A 16,113-nucleotide genomic window follows, 5' to 3' on the forward strand; every position below is an offset into this window, starting at 1 on the left:
TGTAAAGTGATTAAGGATAGCGCTCAGTACCCCCCCCCCCACCAGCCGGCTAATGGAATGGAACTATGAGAGGCTTCCTAATCAGATCAGAACTCATTTCTTCACTCCACCCAGACAGGGTGAAAACCAAGGCTTGTCCAGCAGGCAGGAACAGGATGTACCTAGAGACTTGCTTCCCGGCTGAACAGCACAGCCCTGCCCAGTCAGGATAGAAAGGTAAACACTCCGTGCAAAGTGGGAAAGGAGACATAAGGACATCATTTCCAAAGTCAGTTCCGTTTATTAAATTGACTTCACAGCCCAGAAATACAAAATAAAAGTAGAAATAGGCCCCAATTAGGAGCTCCAGGCCCGATTTCGCACGACCCACTCGTGCTGCAGCTGCAGCCGCTTGAACAAGGCAGGAAGCAGCTTCTTCCCCGCAGTCGGGAAGGTGAGCGCAGGACTTGGATCCTTCAATGCACTGTAGCAGACAGAACACACTCCTACCCAGTCTGTCCCCAGATCACAAGGAGCCATTCCTGCACAGCAGCAGAGGTTAGGTGTTCCTCTCGATGCCTCAGAGAAGTGGAAGCCACCAAGGGCAGTTGCTCAGATGGCACAGCATCCAAGGACTGTGGGATGAGTAGGAAGCCTGGAGACGCGACAGGGCAAGGACGGATCCTCCTCTACTCATCAGATCCCGAGGCAGAGTCCTCCGAGCTTGGTGGAGTACTGGCAAGTTCCTCTTCCTCAGAGTCCTGGAAAACCAAGTCTCTCAGTTAAAAAAGTAATGCCCAGCTACCTTCCCAGACAGTTTTTAGTAAAGGTCCCTAATGCCCAGTTCCTCCCATGGCTCCGGCACTCATCGGAACTTCAGAAATTCAACTGTCCACTCTTAACTCACTCCTCTTGTAGACCAACTCCACCCCGTCTCACGAGCCCCTGCACCCCACATTTCTGCCGCACCTCACTCCGCCGCCTCTTCTTTTTGCTCTTGTTCTCTCCTGAAGAGCTCTCATCACTGGACACAAATTCTTTGCTCTTAAAGCTCTCACTTAGCTGCCGTGATGAAGACTTGGATGACGAGCCTCTAGAGGGCGTGGACTTTTTCTCCATCTTTGCTTTTACTTTCTTTTTCTTCTTAGACTTGTCCCTATATTAGGAGAATGTGAAAGAAGTCAGGCCATTAGCCTCTCCGTATTATCAGACAGGCCGCACTTCTCCCGGCTTGAAGGAGGACTCTTCCCAGTACTGGCCACACTGATCTCACCAGAGTGCACAAAGGAAAGGGTCACACCTGAGTACCCCAGAAGAGCCAGGGTCATAGATACAAAACTTACCTGACACTTTTATTCTGTTTAAAAGGTCATATGGATTTTGAATTAAGCTTCATGGAAATACTTTTTTCTCAACTCTCCCATTATTTATTTGAAGATAAAACTATCTAGAAAATTGGGTCTTATTTATGCCCTGACCCCATACATCACCCACACTTGGCAATTGAAAACATGTACAATTCTAACCTGGAAAAAGCAGTTACTGGGGCCATTTTGTCCCTAACACTCACCTTTTAGAAGATTCTCCTCTTCCTCCTTCATACTCCTTCATGGCTTTCTCGTACTCCCTCCTGGCATCCTCAGCCTTGCGGTCCCACTCCTGTCAGACAGTCCTTCAGACCGAGGCCAGCACATCTGGACCCACAGCTGTTCCATGGGCGCACGCCCCACACCCCACAGCCCTTCTCACCACCCCTCCTGTCCGCGGGCTACTCGCCTCTTTCTTCTCTTTGGACATTCCCTTCCAGATCTCGCCTGCCTTCTTGGAAAGATCGGTGATGCTGATGCCAGGATGGTCTGACTTGATCTTCTCCCGGCTGGCATTAAGCCACAACATGTATGCAGACATAGGTCTCTTGGGGGCATTTGGATCTTTACCCTTCTTCCCCTACGTGAGAAAGAACCCAAAGGCCGTTGGCCATCCACACGTCACAGTTACCCCAAGCTTCCCCAAGGAGACCATCTGGAGAGCGAGGAGATGCAGGAAGAACTAATTAACACTGGTGACAGAGAAACAGCTCTAAGGGCAAGACAGGCAACTTCTTCCTTCCCCAAGAATCCCCGGAGAGGCAGGATGGCTTCCAATTCAGACTGTACTGAGAATCAGTGAATGGGTGCTCAGCGGAACGTCTGTATCATCGAGGGCCAGGGGATATAGCTAAGGGGTAGGCAAGAAGAGGGCAAGAGCTATGGACTCTGCCACCCATACACAGCTTGGCTGTTGTGACTATTAGCAGCTAGGGGTACTTGTCCCAGGCCCACACAAGACTGGGCCCTGATATTCTAGCGTACACGGGAGAGGCACCCACAAGGCTCACCCCTCCTAAGGAGCTACATGCAGCTAGCATGCAGTTGCTAGAAGACGAGTTCTTTTTCTCAGCAGCACAGCACTGGTAAGGTCTCACCTGTGCTATCCAAGCAAGTCTAACTAAACTCACCAGATGCAAAGCAGAGGCAAGACATGAAAGTAAAAGATGGACTAGTTAAGGAGTTAACGGAGGGGAACAGAGGAAAATGGGGTATGAATAAAATCGCAGTACAGCAAATGTATGTACAAGATTGTCAGAAAATATTAAAACTAGGCAAACAAGAAACCCAGATCTTTTAGAAACAGAGTATCTCAGGACCAAAAAAGAAAGCCTAGAAGTTATCTGTCAAAGCCATTTGCCTACAAAGACAGTACAACCAACAGGGCCTGCTGGGAGGGGACAGGAGAAAGGAAATAGAAAGTGGATACACACTCACATACACACACTCACACACTCTCTCACAACCTACAGCTAGTCTATACCTCTGAAGACTTCTTGCGGCTCTTGCGATCCTTGGCCATCTTGGCCCTTTTGAGCTGTTTCCGCTTCTTCTCTTCTCGGTCACTGTCACCCTCGTTACTGGAGGAGCTGGCAGAGGCGTTGCTGTCAAACCTGCCAGAGTAAAGCTTAGACTCAGGAAAGGACAGCAGGATACAAATCTTTTGTTTTGCTTCAAGACAGGGTCTCTCTGTATAGCCCTGACTATCCTGGAACTGGATCTGCAGACCAGGCTGGCCGCAAACTCACAGACAGGGCCTGCTGGGAGTGGACTCTGTCTCTAAGTGCTAGGATTAAAGGCGTGCGCCACCGCCGCCCAGCCAGAAGTAAGGAATCTAGACATCTGCCCAGAAAGGGCCAAGGGAGTAAGTCCCAGGACAGTCTGCACCACTCATTGCCACCCCAGCTTCCTGCCTTTCATGAAGATGGCTTCACAGTCCTTCTCCAGACCCAGTACCACACAGGGTTACTCGTTGGTTCAATCAATGAAGAGCAAAATGCCTCAGTGGGCTCCTCCGCTCTAACCCTGGTGGGTTCTGCCCCACCTCTGCCCGTCAGGTCACTGTCTCCTGTGGGCCTGCAGCACACCTAGGCTACTACTGCACCTCCCCCTTTGGTTTAAAGCACCTCAGTTTATACCACAACCTGTTCTGAGAAAGAGACAGCCCTGAAAGGGAGGAAACCAAGCTTCAACCGCAGCCAGTCCCTGCCTTGACTCTCCTGTCCAATAAACCGCATTTTTTCTGCACACGCAGCTGCAGATACCTGCCTCCTGAAGATAGGCTCCCAAGGTTCATCAGCATCTGTGCCTCAACCTTTGCAGCAAACCAGTGGGCTTCTGAAGGGCATTCACAGTTGGGTTTTGATTTTGCTGCCCATAATCTTTCCAGATGAATAGTTCCATTTATTTACTTGTTTGTTTTTTGCAAGAAGGGGAAATCATTCCAACTGCAGGGTCTGAGGGTGACTCTGACCCATTAGAGCCCTGAACATATTATCTCAAGTTCTGAAAGGCAGTTGAACAGAGACAACACTGTCCGCTGTGCTGTTCACCAAGAGGGGCTTCTGGGTATGAAGCTAACCATGTTCAGCCTACCTAGACCTTCTGAGGGACATGGAGCAAGCGTCCTAAGAATAGTACAGTTAGAAGCAAGAAAGACTCCTCACGGCTTCTAAGCAAACAGATGCAGTGGGACCTAAGGTTAACTACATCCCTGCACTCTCCAGTTACATGAACCAAAACAACCACCCAGCCCTGTGGAGCTAGTTCCAGTCCCTCCTGCACAGGACAATCAGGAGTCTTGACCGGCACACACGACTGTTATACGGTCACTTGCAGGCGAGGGCACCCCACATGCAGAAGCTCTAGCTCACCTCCCCAGCCTCTTTCCATGTCTCTGGTTTTAAATCATGCTATGCACTAATAAATTCCTTGACACCTTGACAAATACTTTCATGTCTCACTTCATGGGAGGTCACTTTTCCATCTCGGAACACTGGCTAAGACAGGGACATGATAAATACTCAGAAACCCTTAAATTTATAGGCCATAATCTCATTCCAGTGAGGTCCAATCAAAACTCACTCCTCTGCCACATCGTCTTCCTCTTCACCAGGGTTGAAGGACTCATCTAAGGAAGAACACAGACGGCATCACCTTCTACTCCAGTGGAGTCCCATCCCGCACCCAGACACCCAGCCTAGGCACAGGGTAGAACCTGACTGCCCAGGCCCCGACACAGCAGCTAGCCCACCCCGCACCCAGACACCCGGCCTAGGCACAGGGTAGAACCTGACTCCCCAGGCCGTGGCACAGCGGCTAGCCCACCCCGCACCCAGACACCCGGCCTAGGCACAGGGTAGAACCTGACTCCCCAGGCCGTGGCACAGCGGCTAGCCCACCCCGCACCCAGACACCCGGCCTAGGCACAGGGTAGAACCTGACTCCCCAGGCCGTGGCACAGCGGCTAGCCTACCAGTTTCTTCTCCTGAGTCATCACTGCTGTCGTTGGCATTCTCCTCCCGGATCTTGCCCTCCTCCTTCATCCTCTCCAAATAGGCATCATGCTGGTCTTCATCCGAGTCGGCATAGTCATCGTAGCTGGGGTTCATGCCCTAGCCGAGGAAGAGAGGAGACTCAGCCATCATATTTGAGCCGGAACTCCTGCGCACGCCACAAAGCCTTTCCCCACACCTATGAACCAGAGCGGCCGCTCCCAGGAGCCCCTGAGCAGGAATGTCCACACAGCCAACATGCAGGGTCTACTAAACTGAATGTATCCAAGCCCCTCCCTTTCCTGGCCCCACAAGGGCTCCTAAGAGGCTGCACAGACTGATCTAAGGCCATGCAGAGAGAACCTGCTCAGGAAGGGGAAGGAGCCACACGCACCTCTTTTTTCTATAAGGGTAAGAAGAGAAGAAAGAGTGAAAAAGAGGCCACCAAGTCTCTGCTCCTTTCTCCTCTACAGAAAGAACAGGAGAGAGGTGCGTCCTGCCCACAGATACCTCTTTGAGTCCTCTGTTTTTGATGTTGAGCTTTTTGGCATTCACAAAATCAAACAGCTTTCCATACTCCTCCCTGCGAGGGAAGACAAATGTCGTTACTAGATGGTTAGAACCAACTTAGGTAGACTAATGTTCTGATACCAACGGGTTAGGTGGAGGTGGAGCTCATGACCACACCAACCTGGTAGGTTAGACACACCCTAAAGTGTTATGGGACAGAAGAGGCGTAGGTCTAGGTAGTTACCAATAGACCCACAGTGGGGCATTGTGGGAAGGGAGGTTTCCATCTTTTTTACTGGTCTGCGTTTCGCCCTTTGCAGGGCTGTAATAAGGATTAAACACGAAGATGTTTGTAAAATGTTTCACTCACAGCTGAGTACTCAATAAACATTAGCTGCTGTGTTCCTGGGCATGAAGCTCATTCCAGGAAAGGAAGAGATAATATTTCCACCATGGGAAAAGAGGAGAATGAGCTAACCAACACACACAGCTTTCGTAATGTTTAAAAAAAAAAAACTTTTCTAAGGACAGAAAAAAAATGATGAATACATTTCTAGAGTCTGAATACTTGAAAGACCAGATCTCAGAGAACCTGAAGAAATTTCATCTTAACTAGAAAAGCCCAATCATGGGCCCAGAGAGGACCCAAGGCTAGTCTGAGCTTCGCAGTAGAGGTGGGATCAGGATCAGGACAGCAGAAGGAAACAGGAGACAGCTCTTACCTCTCAATGCTGCTGAAGGTGTACTGAGTGCCCTGCTTGGTCTCAATTTCAAAGTCGAAGGAGCGAGTGGTCGTGGTGCCTCGGGCGAAGTTGACAAAAGCGATCTCATCGAAGCGAATGTGTACAGGGGGCTTGTGCACGTAGATGAAGCCCCGCTCCAGTGGGTACAGGAGTCCTGAGCTGGCCTTGTAGGAGCAGGTGATACACTGGGCTCCCGAATGCCTGATGGAGGATGGAAGGGGCCCGGTCAGCACTGACCACAGAAATAGCAACGTAACGTCCAGGCCACTACATTGCTTTGACAGAGGTGCTGGCAATTACAAGAAGTGCACCTGGGCTTCTACTAGAGGGTGCCCATCACAGGAAAGGTTTTATTACTAAGGTGCAGGACATTTCCCACCCACCCCATCCCCAGTGGGTCAGGACTTCTGCCCCCATTCTTACCCTTGGAAGTTGCCTGGGACTGTGATTTTCCGATTTACAAGTGCTTTCATGACCCGGCTGACCATCTCATAGAGGGACCCTGACATGTTCTTGGTGAGCCGACCCTCAAAGCGCTTCTCCACTTCTTCCCTGACAAGAAAGCGAGACGAGATCCTGAGGCAGGCCGGCTTTCTGCTTGGACAGCCGCAAGAAACAAGTTCAGTGAGACGCTTACTCGTTCATGTTGAGAGTCAAGGAGATGTCCTCATCCTTGGAGAAGAGGAGGATCAGGAAGTGGTACCGGGTTTGGCCCTGCTTGATGGGGGGATCCAGGCTGATCACAAAGAACATCTGCCTCTGATCCTTGTGGGGCAGCAGGAAGAGGCGGAGCACTGTAGTATAGGGGATCTTGTAGTCGAAGGTCTTGCCATGGAGGTGTAGAAAGGTAGGGTAGATCCGGATATCGTAACGGCCACGAGGTGTCAAACACTGCAGCTCCCGGAAGATGCAGATAGCATCTCCAGTGGCCTGGATCACATCTGCCTTTGACAGAACATTCTGGGCGAAGGCCTGCAAACACACACAAGCAATCAAACAGCCTCTACTCCCAGGCCAGCCAGCCGAATCCTACTCAGCAGTACCCAGCAGACCAACAAGCAGAAGCCTCACCTCTACAGGGTCCACACCATCTTCCTGGGTGGGAGGGACATAGAAGCGCACCTCCATGAGCGATACTTCGGCATCGTCATTTTGGTGGAATTCCAGGGTCACCTCATTCTTGCCTGTTGTACACTGGGACACATTGCTTAGGGGGATCTCAAAGACGGGCTGATCACCAATGTCAAAAGACAACAGCTGTCCTGTGAAGAAAGGGCTATTCAAGCCGCAAACTGCTCCCTGGGAGTCTGCAGAAGCATGCCCACCAGCTCTGGGTTCCGTGAGGACAAAGGACCAGAGGAACTTCGTTCACGCTGTACCGCAAGCAGGCACAGTGCCTGCTACACTAGACACGCTAGGTAAATAATACAAGCTAAACACACACACTGGGATTAGAAATTAGGGCAAAGAGCTAAGCGAGGTACCATCCAAAGCCCTCACCCCACCATCTCCCCAAACCCCTCAAGCTTCCTCACTCACCACCAAACTTCACCGTCCCCCAGTTCCAGCCCTTCACACACAGATCCTTCTCCATTAGCTCAAGGCGATAGTGAGTTTTGAAGAAATCAGAGAGTTTCTCAAACTCCTATAAATTGTAAGGAGAAAGTGAAATTCCAGTAAACCCTCTGGACCTTAACACAACTTAAAAGCCCTGAGATCTCTAGTTCAGAAAAAGTTCAGTAATATATCCTTTATTAGAAACCACAGCTAAAACTATGCACAGGAACTTAGCACATCAACTCTGAAACTGTTGTAAAACAAATTTTACTTTGTTACGAGAGGCTGTTTCTGGGACCAGATGCCCTCAGCCACACTCTCAGAGACAGGGTTTATCTGTCTAACGGCCCTGGCTGTCCTGGACTCACCCTGTAGACCAGCCTGGAAAGCTGGGACTAAAAGCAAGTGTCACCACTGCCCAGCTGCTTAAAACACTGCTAGAGACATGATGGCTCAGTGGTCAAGAGTACTTGTTCTTGCAAAAGACTTAGGTTCGATTCCCAGCACCCACATGGCGGTGGCTTGTGCACAACTATTTGTAACTCCAATTCCAGGTGACCTAATGCCTTCTTCTGAGCTTTGAGGGCACAAGGCATGTGCATGGTGCACAGGCATACATGCAAGCAAAGCCTCATATACATAAAAATTAGCTTTAGTGTTTTTGTTCGTTTTGGTTTTTTTCAAGACAGGGTTTATCCATTTAACCCTAGCTGTCCTGGAATTCGCTCTCCAACCAAGCTGGTCTCAATCCACCTGCCTCTGCCTCCGCAGTGCTGGGATTAAAGGCATGCACCAACACTGCCCAGCAAAATAACTAATTTTTTAAAAAGATAAAAATATCCCAGACTGGGAGAGGAGTAAAGGAACTTCCATTCCCAGATGTAGAAATCACCTGGCTGAGTGTTTAAACTGTGCAGGTGCTCTTTTGATGAAAGTGGATATTAAAACCAAGCAACCCAAAATGTTAAAACAAATCCCTACAGCACCACGCTCTAGACTCAAGATTCTGAACCAGGACAGAAGCAGCAAGTGAAACCACTATTTATATTAAGATGTTAGATAAACCCAGAGTCCAGGCACAAAGAAATTCACAAAACATGGAACACTCGTTTTTGGTTCAATAGTCTCCAGCAGCCCTGCTCTGAGGAGCCCATATGAGCAATGACATGATTATCAGAATACCAACTGTCTCTAGAAGACTAAAAATAAACAAGACAGGACAGTTTTTAAGAAAAGGAGAGGGTCACAGCAACAAGATCTCTCACCGATTCTCGAAAGCCGTCATACTTGTAGACGTGGCCATTCTTTGTGAGCAGTTTAAGTCCGTGGCCCAGGGCTACCCGGCGCCAGATGCCTTCTGTCAACTCCCCGGCCTGGATATTGTCCACTTTACCGGTCTTGCTGTTCTTAAAGATGATACCCTGGCGGCTCAATCGTAGCCTCCCATCGTTCTGCCCAAAACACAAACCCGGATTCAGAACAGGATGCAGTGTGTACCAGGTAGACTTCACCCCTCACTGGTGTGGTGTCGCAGGCTGAACAGATTCATCAATGGAAAAGCAACAAGTAGTGCAATCAAGTCAAGAGACACAAGAGACATCGAATAGAGACTGCAAGCTTGACCATGGCATCCAGAGCCCTGTAAGGATCCCAGTTGCCTGGTTCTTAACACAGGGGTTCAAGACAGAACGGCACATGCAAGTTCTTCAAACTCAGGGTCACAAACAACTCTTAAGACTTTGCTGCTGCTCTGCTTGAGGAAACACCAGATACACTATTGCCAAAACAGTAGTCAAGAGTTAAGCTTTTGCCAACGGACACAAACTCTTCCCAATCTCTCTGCCTTTAATAAAAGCCCAGGCAATTCTCACCATGGACCCTTTCACCTCCTGGAAGATGTCGTTGAACTCCAGTGTCTCTGCCATAGTCACCTGCCCGTGGTGGCCTGAGCACAGAGCCCTAGGCTGCACCAGAGAAGACGAACCCTCTTCTGGGAGCTGGGCCCCACTTCCTGGGTAGATGTGAAGATGTTCAGCAGGGTGGGAATCTGAATTCGGGAAGGAGATTGATAAACAAGTAAAGGCGCCACCTTACTCCGCACACCCATGGGGAGCTGTGCCTGGATTGGATAGTCTCAAGTTCTCCATTGCTTGGGGACCTTACAGCGTTCCCGAGGCCAAGGCCCAGGACCCTAGGTGCAGAACCAGGCCTGTCGTGGCGCTCACACCCCACCGACACCCTCTCGGGACGTTCCACCGACAGGCACAGCAACAAACGGCGGAACCCCACGACCAGCCCGGAGAGGACACCTCCGCTGTGCCCAGGGGGCAGCGTCCGGATCCCAGCGATCCCACCACCCCGAGGCCCCCTGGACCCATGCTGCTCCCCCTCCTTGGAACTTGGATTCGCCCACTGCCGGCGAATTTGAACGCGGAACGACCCATCTCGAGCGTCCCGCGGGGGAGCGGGACCCGTGCACACCCGGGACCCCGGGATCGCGACCACTCACCTCTTGGAGCTGCAGCCTCGCGACGGCACCGCCCGGGCGGTGGGCGCAGGGGACGCGGGGGAGGAGGCAGGGACGCGGGGGAGGGGGCCGCCGGGGAAGCTTTTTCCCGCGTGCGCGGTCCCGCGTCCCGCCACCGGAAGTCGCGCACTGACCATAGAGAGGAAGACGTGGCTAGAAGGACGCCCGCCGAGCCGACCAATGGGACGGCACCTAGAGCGTCAGTCCTCCGTCCCCTTCTGCAATCAAAGCGATTCTTAGCTAGGAGATGGGAGCTCCGCTCAGAAAGTTACAAGCCGCTCTGCAAAGCGTAGATTCCGAGGAAAAGTTATGCAGTTTTATCAGGTTTTCAGGTTTGTTTGTGCGTTGGACTCGTTCACGTCCCTCCCTCCTGTAAAATGGTCTGGGAAGGAGTCTGTTGAACCAGAAAAATACAGAGCTGTGGCCAGGAATGACGCCCCCACTAGCTGCAAAGGGAATGCAGTAGTCGGTGACTGCTTGCTTTCCCGCTGTACCCTGGCAAGTGCATCAGATCCTCTCTGAGATGAGTTCACCTTCCATCGCCAACACGATCCCATCCATATCCCTAATTTGTGGGTTCTCCGGAAGAGCCTGGCAGATGGCCGCATTAAGTTCAAGTGCTGGTGTCAGATTTACCTTTGAGCTAGAACTTACTTGAACCACATCAGTCTGAGTTGGCAGAACCCGATGGCCTCACATAGCATCAGGGTGCATCTTGCAAAATTTGAAGCCGGGTCTGAAAGAGGTGCTAGAGTTTCTCTCACCCTTCCCCATTTTACAGAAGAGAAAAGTGAGGCCTTCAAAAGAATCCTAGAACTCAGAATCCTTAACATCAGCCTTTCATCGTAACCATGAGGGTCCAACCTTTAGAGGAATTGCAAGAACGTGTCCTGCATAAAGACAGAATATTTAAACTCGCGGTTTTCCCGACAACCACTGCACTGACTTGCTAACTCAGTCCTGGGATATGAGACAGTCAAAATGCATTCTTGGCTTCTAGAACTTGTGCCTTTAACCTCTGGGTTAAATACTGCTATTGTTAGCACTATTTAGCTAATTCAAACTGGGTTTAAGACATGTCATGAGAACCTGTTGTTAACGCAGCACAGTTCCAGGATTTGAGGAAACTGTGGAAGATGGTTAAAACAGCCCCAAGGTTTCAGGAGCAAGTACCCTAACAAAAGATCCAAATAACCTGGGGGCAAAAAAAGAAATCTGGCAATTTCTGTACAACCAGAAAGTTTCAACCACCCCTGCCAACTGGAGTTGGAAATTAAGTGACTTTCCGCTTTGCAGTGGTACAAACCTGTTATCACAACACTCTGGAGACTGAGGCAGGGGGATTGTGAGTGTGGAACATAAACAAGTTTGAGACTAGCTCGGGAACATAATGAGATTCTGGAGGGTAAAAAGGAGGGGATATGTGACTCTTCCTCTCAGGAGACCCAAGAACCCTTTCTCCCCATCTGTGCTATTAGCTAGAAATCGGCAGACACACAGCAGTGGAGTCCTTGGCTCAGGCAGATCAGCTAACTCAGGAATGGACCCTTCCAAGGGGCTTTGGAGAACACAGAGGAGCTGGTGAGCTGTGTGGTGGAGACACCGCATAAGAGAACTGAATGGAAGCAGTAGACAGAGTGCAGATAAAACACGAGTCCCAGAGGGCCCTAGCCAGCTGCATCCCAGGCAATCTGGAGCCCGGGATTGGAGACCCCACCCCTGCTGTGACATCACAGGGGAGTGGAGCGAAGAAGACGAATAAAAAGGTGGTCCGCCCTGGTCCTAGACAGTTGGCAGCCGCCAGAGTGTCAAGAGGCGAGAGAGACCGCACTGACTACGGTTGCCTGGCTTACAGGATCCATTCCTCAAGTCCCACTAAGCGACCCACTGCAGGCCTTGGTCTCCCTGTCCTGAGGTCGTCTCCTTGGGCTGCCATCTACGGCCGGCCATTCTGAGTGACTGTAAGCACTCTCTCAATATGAACTGTATATCAGACTTCTTCACCTACGAGACTACCAAGTCGGTGGTTGTGAAGAGCTGGACCATTGGGATCATCAACCGAGCCGTCCAGCTGCTGATCATCTCCTACTTTGTGGGGTGAGTCCATGGTCCTTCAGGTCCTGGGATAGGAGAGCTACCCGATGTCCTTCCATCCCTCTCCCAAGACTGCTCGGCAGCTTCCAGAGCTTCTCCTCGGGACTGGCCTCTGCCACTCCCATCCAGTCCCATCTTCAGGTGGATTATTTTACCCAGTAATTCTTCCAGGGCTAGAAAATCAGTCTAGACACACGCTCCAAGGATAAGTGCATTCCCTAGGCATTTAAGGACCCACACGGTCCTTCCCAAAAAAGGGGGGGCGGTGAGGGGACAGAGCCCTCCGCACACTTTTCCGTTCCCCTTAGTCTTTGAAGTCTCAGATACAGGAGCACAGGAAGGAGGCACTGGGACCAGGGAAATGGACTGATGTTTTTTGGGAAAAGAACCGGCTGGGGAGGAAAGGAGAGCTCTGGGCTTCATATAGAGTTGGGGATTCCTCCCTACCATGGATTAGATGGTGAGAAGTTAAAAAAGGCAAGAACCCCTTGCTCTTGGAGAGCAGGACAAAGGAGGAAAGTGACCCTCACAGTAGAGAGAGGCACAGGCACAGATACATTCACGGAAAGAGTTTGCTAAAGACAAAGGTACCTTTCCTGACTTAGTGTGGGGCTCTTCCCTCAAGAATGCAGAAATGATATCTATTGTTAAAAAGCATAAAATCTCCCCTCTACCGGACTCTGTGCAGTAAAACTCATGCTAGGGGTTGCTCAAAGGTCAGCAAGATACACACACACACACGCGCGCGCGCACTCACACGCACACACATAACACACGCGCGTGCGCACACACACACACACATACACACAAAGGGGCCTGAGCAAACAATGGCTGGGAGGAAAACACAGGTCTGTCCTTCTTGCGGTCAGTACTACACCCTGGTCGGCACCAGGAAATGCAGGCAGAAACCTCAAGGGTTTTCTTTCCTGGCTTTCGGGTCTGTGGTCACTTGCTGTTCCTTGAGACAATGAGTCTGTCTATGAAAGACAGAAAGCCACTGACTAGGTCATGAGTTAATTCAGGCAAATCAAAGAGTACATCCTGTGTGCCTGTGGGCTGGAGCTGAAAGGTCTGAGCAATGTGGAGAGGTTGGATGAGTGGAGAGACGGGCAGATGTGGCTGTCCTTTTAAAGTGATTTTTGCTTTATGGATTTGATGAAAGCCAGTAGACCTTGGTATTCCCATGTATAACAGGGCTATATAGCCTTGTGAGGACATTAGAAAGAATCCAAGCTATAGAGTTGAAACTCCTTTCCTATATTGTTTTGTGAAAGATGTAGAGAAATGTTCCGTATCCCTGTCTCCAAAGTTTGGCTCGAAATTGGTTCCTTTTTTGGTTGCCTGGTTTGTTTGGTTTTGTTTTTTTAAGACACAGTCTCATGTATTCCAGACTGTCCTTAAATTTACTACATAGGTGAAGATGACCTTGAATTACAAGTGTGGGCCACCACATCCTTATATGATGCTGGAGGGTTGAACCCAGCACTCTCCCAACCAAGCTACATCCTGAGCCTCAGAGTCAGTCCTAAAGCCTTCTGTGCTCACACATGTATTCAGCATCTTAATTGTTGATAGTCACAGGATGCTGTATTGGTCCAAATGAGTACAAAAGCTGTTTCAGCGCATTCCTAACCTGGTCCGGCTCTCCTGGCTCCAGGCAGGGCATTGATGGACGACAGAGACAGCTGTCTCCTGGACTAGCCTAGCCCCCTCAGCCCTGCACTGCCCTTGGCTGCCCCTCATCGGGATCAGATTGACTTCTCCAGTGCTGGGGGCTGGAGTCCAGCCTGCTCAGGGGAGCAGGAGAGAGGCTCTTTGGCGTCTTGATATGCAACCCCATCCATCTGCCAGCCTGACAGCTCCCCGTGGACCCGTGCCCTGCAGTTACATCAGCACGCTTGGCAGCCCAGCCCCCCGGCCCAAGCTGTTTATAGGGGCCCAGACACCATGTGACTTCATGAATCCATTGTGATTAATTTAGCAAAAAGGCATCAAGTATCTCTCCATGCCAGGCATCGGGCACTGAGGGTAGAGCCGTGGACAGGAGCAGACAGGGTCTTTATCCCGTCCACATCACACCCATGAATGTGGCAAGAAGTGGCTATTCACGCAGTGATCCCCACAGACAAATGCAAAGTGTGAATGGTGTCCGAAATATGCACAACACCAGAAGTGCTGCCACCGTCGAGGCACTTGGCTTCATCCGGAACCCGAGGGGAGTTTTCTGGAAATGCCACAACCAGCCCAGGTTCTGAAGGATGGGTTGGAGCAGACAGATGAGCAGAAGGAAGAAGTCCCGAGGCAGAAAGAACCCACCTCTGTGGAGGGAAAGAGCCTAGTCTGGGGGAGGAGGGAAAGGAGTCTATGGGAGTAGAGGCTAGCGTGTAGGAAGACCCCTGGAAGCACAGAGGTCAGACCTGGCGTCCCACAGAAGCCTGTGTTTTCACAGGACAGTAGAGTGAGAAAGGAGTTACTCTGTCAGCCTATGTATGACTGAGACTGGGGAAGAGTCCTACGGTGAGATCTGAGCCTCCTGGTGCGCCAAGGATTAACAGGAGTAGATGCGGCTGAGCAAGAGCCTGAAGGAGAGTCAGCACTCCCTAGACTCAATAGAACTTGAAAGGGTTTTATTTATTTATTTTTTGCATTTTATTTTATTCTTTTTGTGAGGTAATGGAGTATAGACATGTGTACAGGTCAGAGAACGACAGAGTTGCGGGGCTTTCCGCTCTCTCTTTCCACCACAGGGACACGGGCTTGATAAGGACTTTATCCAAGGAGCCAAATTGCCCCTGTCCCTTGAAAGGATATTTAATGACTGCTATGGTGTCCGCACTCACTAGTTCCTCAGTGTTTCCCCTGTAACTTCCTGCCAGGGAGACAGGACATACAGCATCACCTAAGAAGTGTGCAACATGAACCAAGCATTCATCTTACACACTCACAGCAACACACCACCTAATCATCTGCCAGCTGGGCTTGACACACTTTGTCCTTCACCCGCCCTAAGTGTGCCAGAGGCTGGGGATACCATGTTGCTGGCACCCAAGGCTCCTTTGTTTGGTTTGGGACAAGGTTTCTCTGTGTAACAGCCCTAGCTGTCCTAAAACTACTTCTTATAGACCAGGCTGGCCTCGAACTCACAGAGATCCACCTGCCTCTGCCTCCTGAGTGCTGGGATTAAAGGTGTGCTCCACCATGGCCACCCAAGGCTCCTTGTCAACACACTAGGTGACACACTTGGAAGATCAGTTGGAATCCCTCATCTTCTAGATACAAGGGGAGTGACACCCATTGTTGCGTTGTTGCGTGCTTTCTTTTTATGCCACAGCCTCAGGATGAAGGGACTCCATGGCTTGACATCCCTGCTTTGATACCACCTTGACACAGACCTGTGAGTCTCAGTCCACAAGGTCTAGGAAAGGGGTGTAAGGGTACCTCCTGTCAGGGACAAGAGGTGACACATGCTAGGTGCCTCTCCGAGACAGTGACTCAGTAGTGTTATGTGTGATAACTATTACTGCTCCTCGACTCCCTGATGTGCCTCTGTCTTTCTCTCTACCCAGCTCACACCTTCCTAAAATGACCCCTCTCCTCTGACACACACAACTGCACACATTTCACACCCACTCCCTGGCCTCCTCCTCCTCCTTGCCTCCCTGGGGGCAGATGGGAGGGGTTTGGGATGCTGCTTGGGCCTCTTTCTTGCACTTCCCACCTGCCAAGGAGCTGCCACCACCTTCCGCTCTATAAATAATGAACCAGAAATGCAAGGGGAAAAAAAAAAGAAATCAGAGCAGCCGAGTAAATGCCAAGAATCAGAGGCTTAGTCCTGCTGCATC

At 50.6% G+C, this 16,113-nt stretch overlaps 2 protein-coding genes across 2 annotated transcripts in view; one reads left to right on the plus strand and one right to left on the minus strand.

Annotated features, from left to right (window-relative positions):
• Positions 1 to 260: 260 nt before the first annotated feature.
• Ssrp1 (structure specific recognition protein 1) lies at positions 261 to 10,301 on the minus strand. The gene is made up of 16 exons (XM_075984673.1): positions 10,160 to 10,301; positions 9,522 to 9,697; positions 8,916 to 9,101; positions 7,633 to 7,738; positions 7,165 to 7,355; positions 6,731 to 7,065; positions 6,517 to 6,645; positions 6,073 to 6,294; positions 5,351 to 5,423; positions 4,822 to 4,960; positions 4,431 to 4,476; positions 2,830 to 2,959; positions 1,756 to 1,926; positions 1,550 to 1,638; positions 949 to 1,135; positions 261 to 740 (listed from the first exon to the last, which is right to left on the minus strand). The coding sequence occupies exons 2-16, from the start codon at positions 9,573 to 9,575 to the stop codon at positions 669 to 671; spliced, it is 2,130 nt and encodes a 709-aa protein (XP_075840788.1). The 5' UTR covers positions 9,576 to 9,697; positions 10,160 to 10,301; the 3' UTR covers positions 261 to 668.
• Positions 10,302 to 12,030: 1,729 nt separating this feature from the next.
• P2rx3 (purinergic receptor P2X 3) overlaps positions 12,031 to 16,113 on the plus strand; it is a 33,116-nt gene continuing 29,033 nt past the window's right edge. The window contains exon 1 of the mRNA XM_075984379.1: positions 12,031 to 12,274. Coding sequence (XP_075840494.1) covers positions 12,156 to 12,274 — 119 coding nt within the window. The 5' untranslated portion in view covers positions 12,031 to 12,155. The remainder of the gene's footprint in view (positions 12,275 to 16,113) is intronic.

The sequence above is a fragment of the Microtus pennsylvanicus genome, chromosome 9, assembly GCF_037038515.1.
Source record: "Microtus pennsylvanicus isolate mMicPen1 chromosome 9, mMicPen1.hap1, whole genome shotgun sequence".
Classification (NCBI taxonomy): domain Eukaryota; kingdom Metazoa; phylum Chordata; class Mammalia; order Rodentia; family Cricetidae; genus Microtus; species Microtus pennsylvanicus.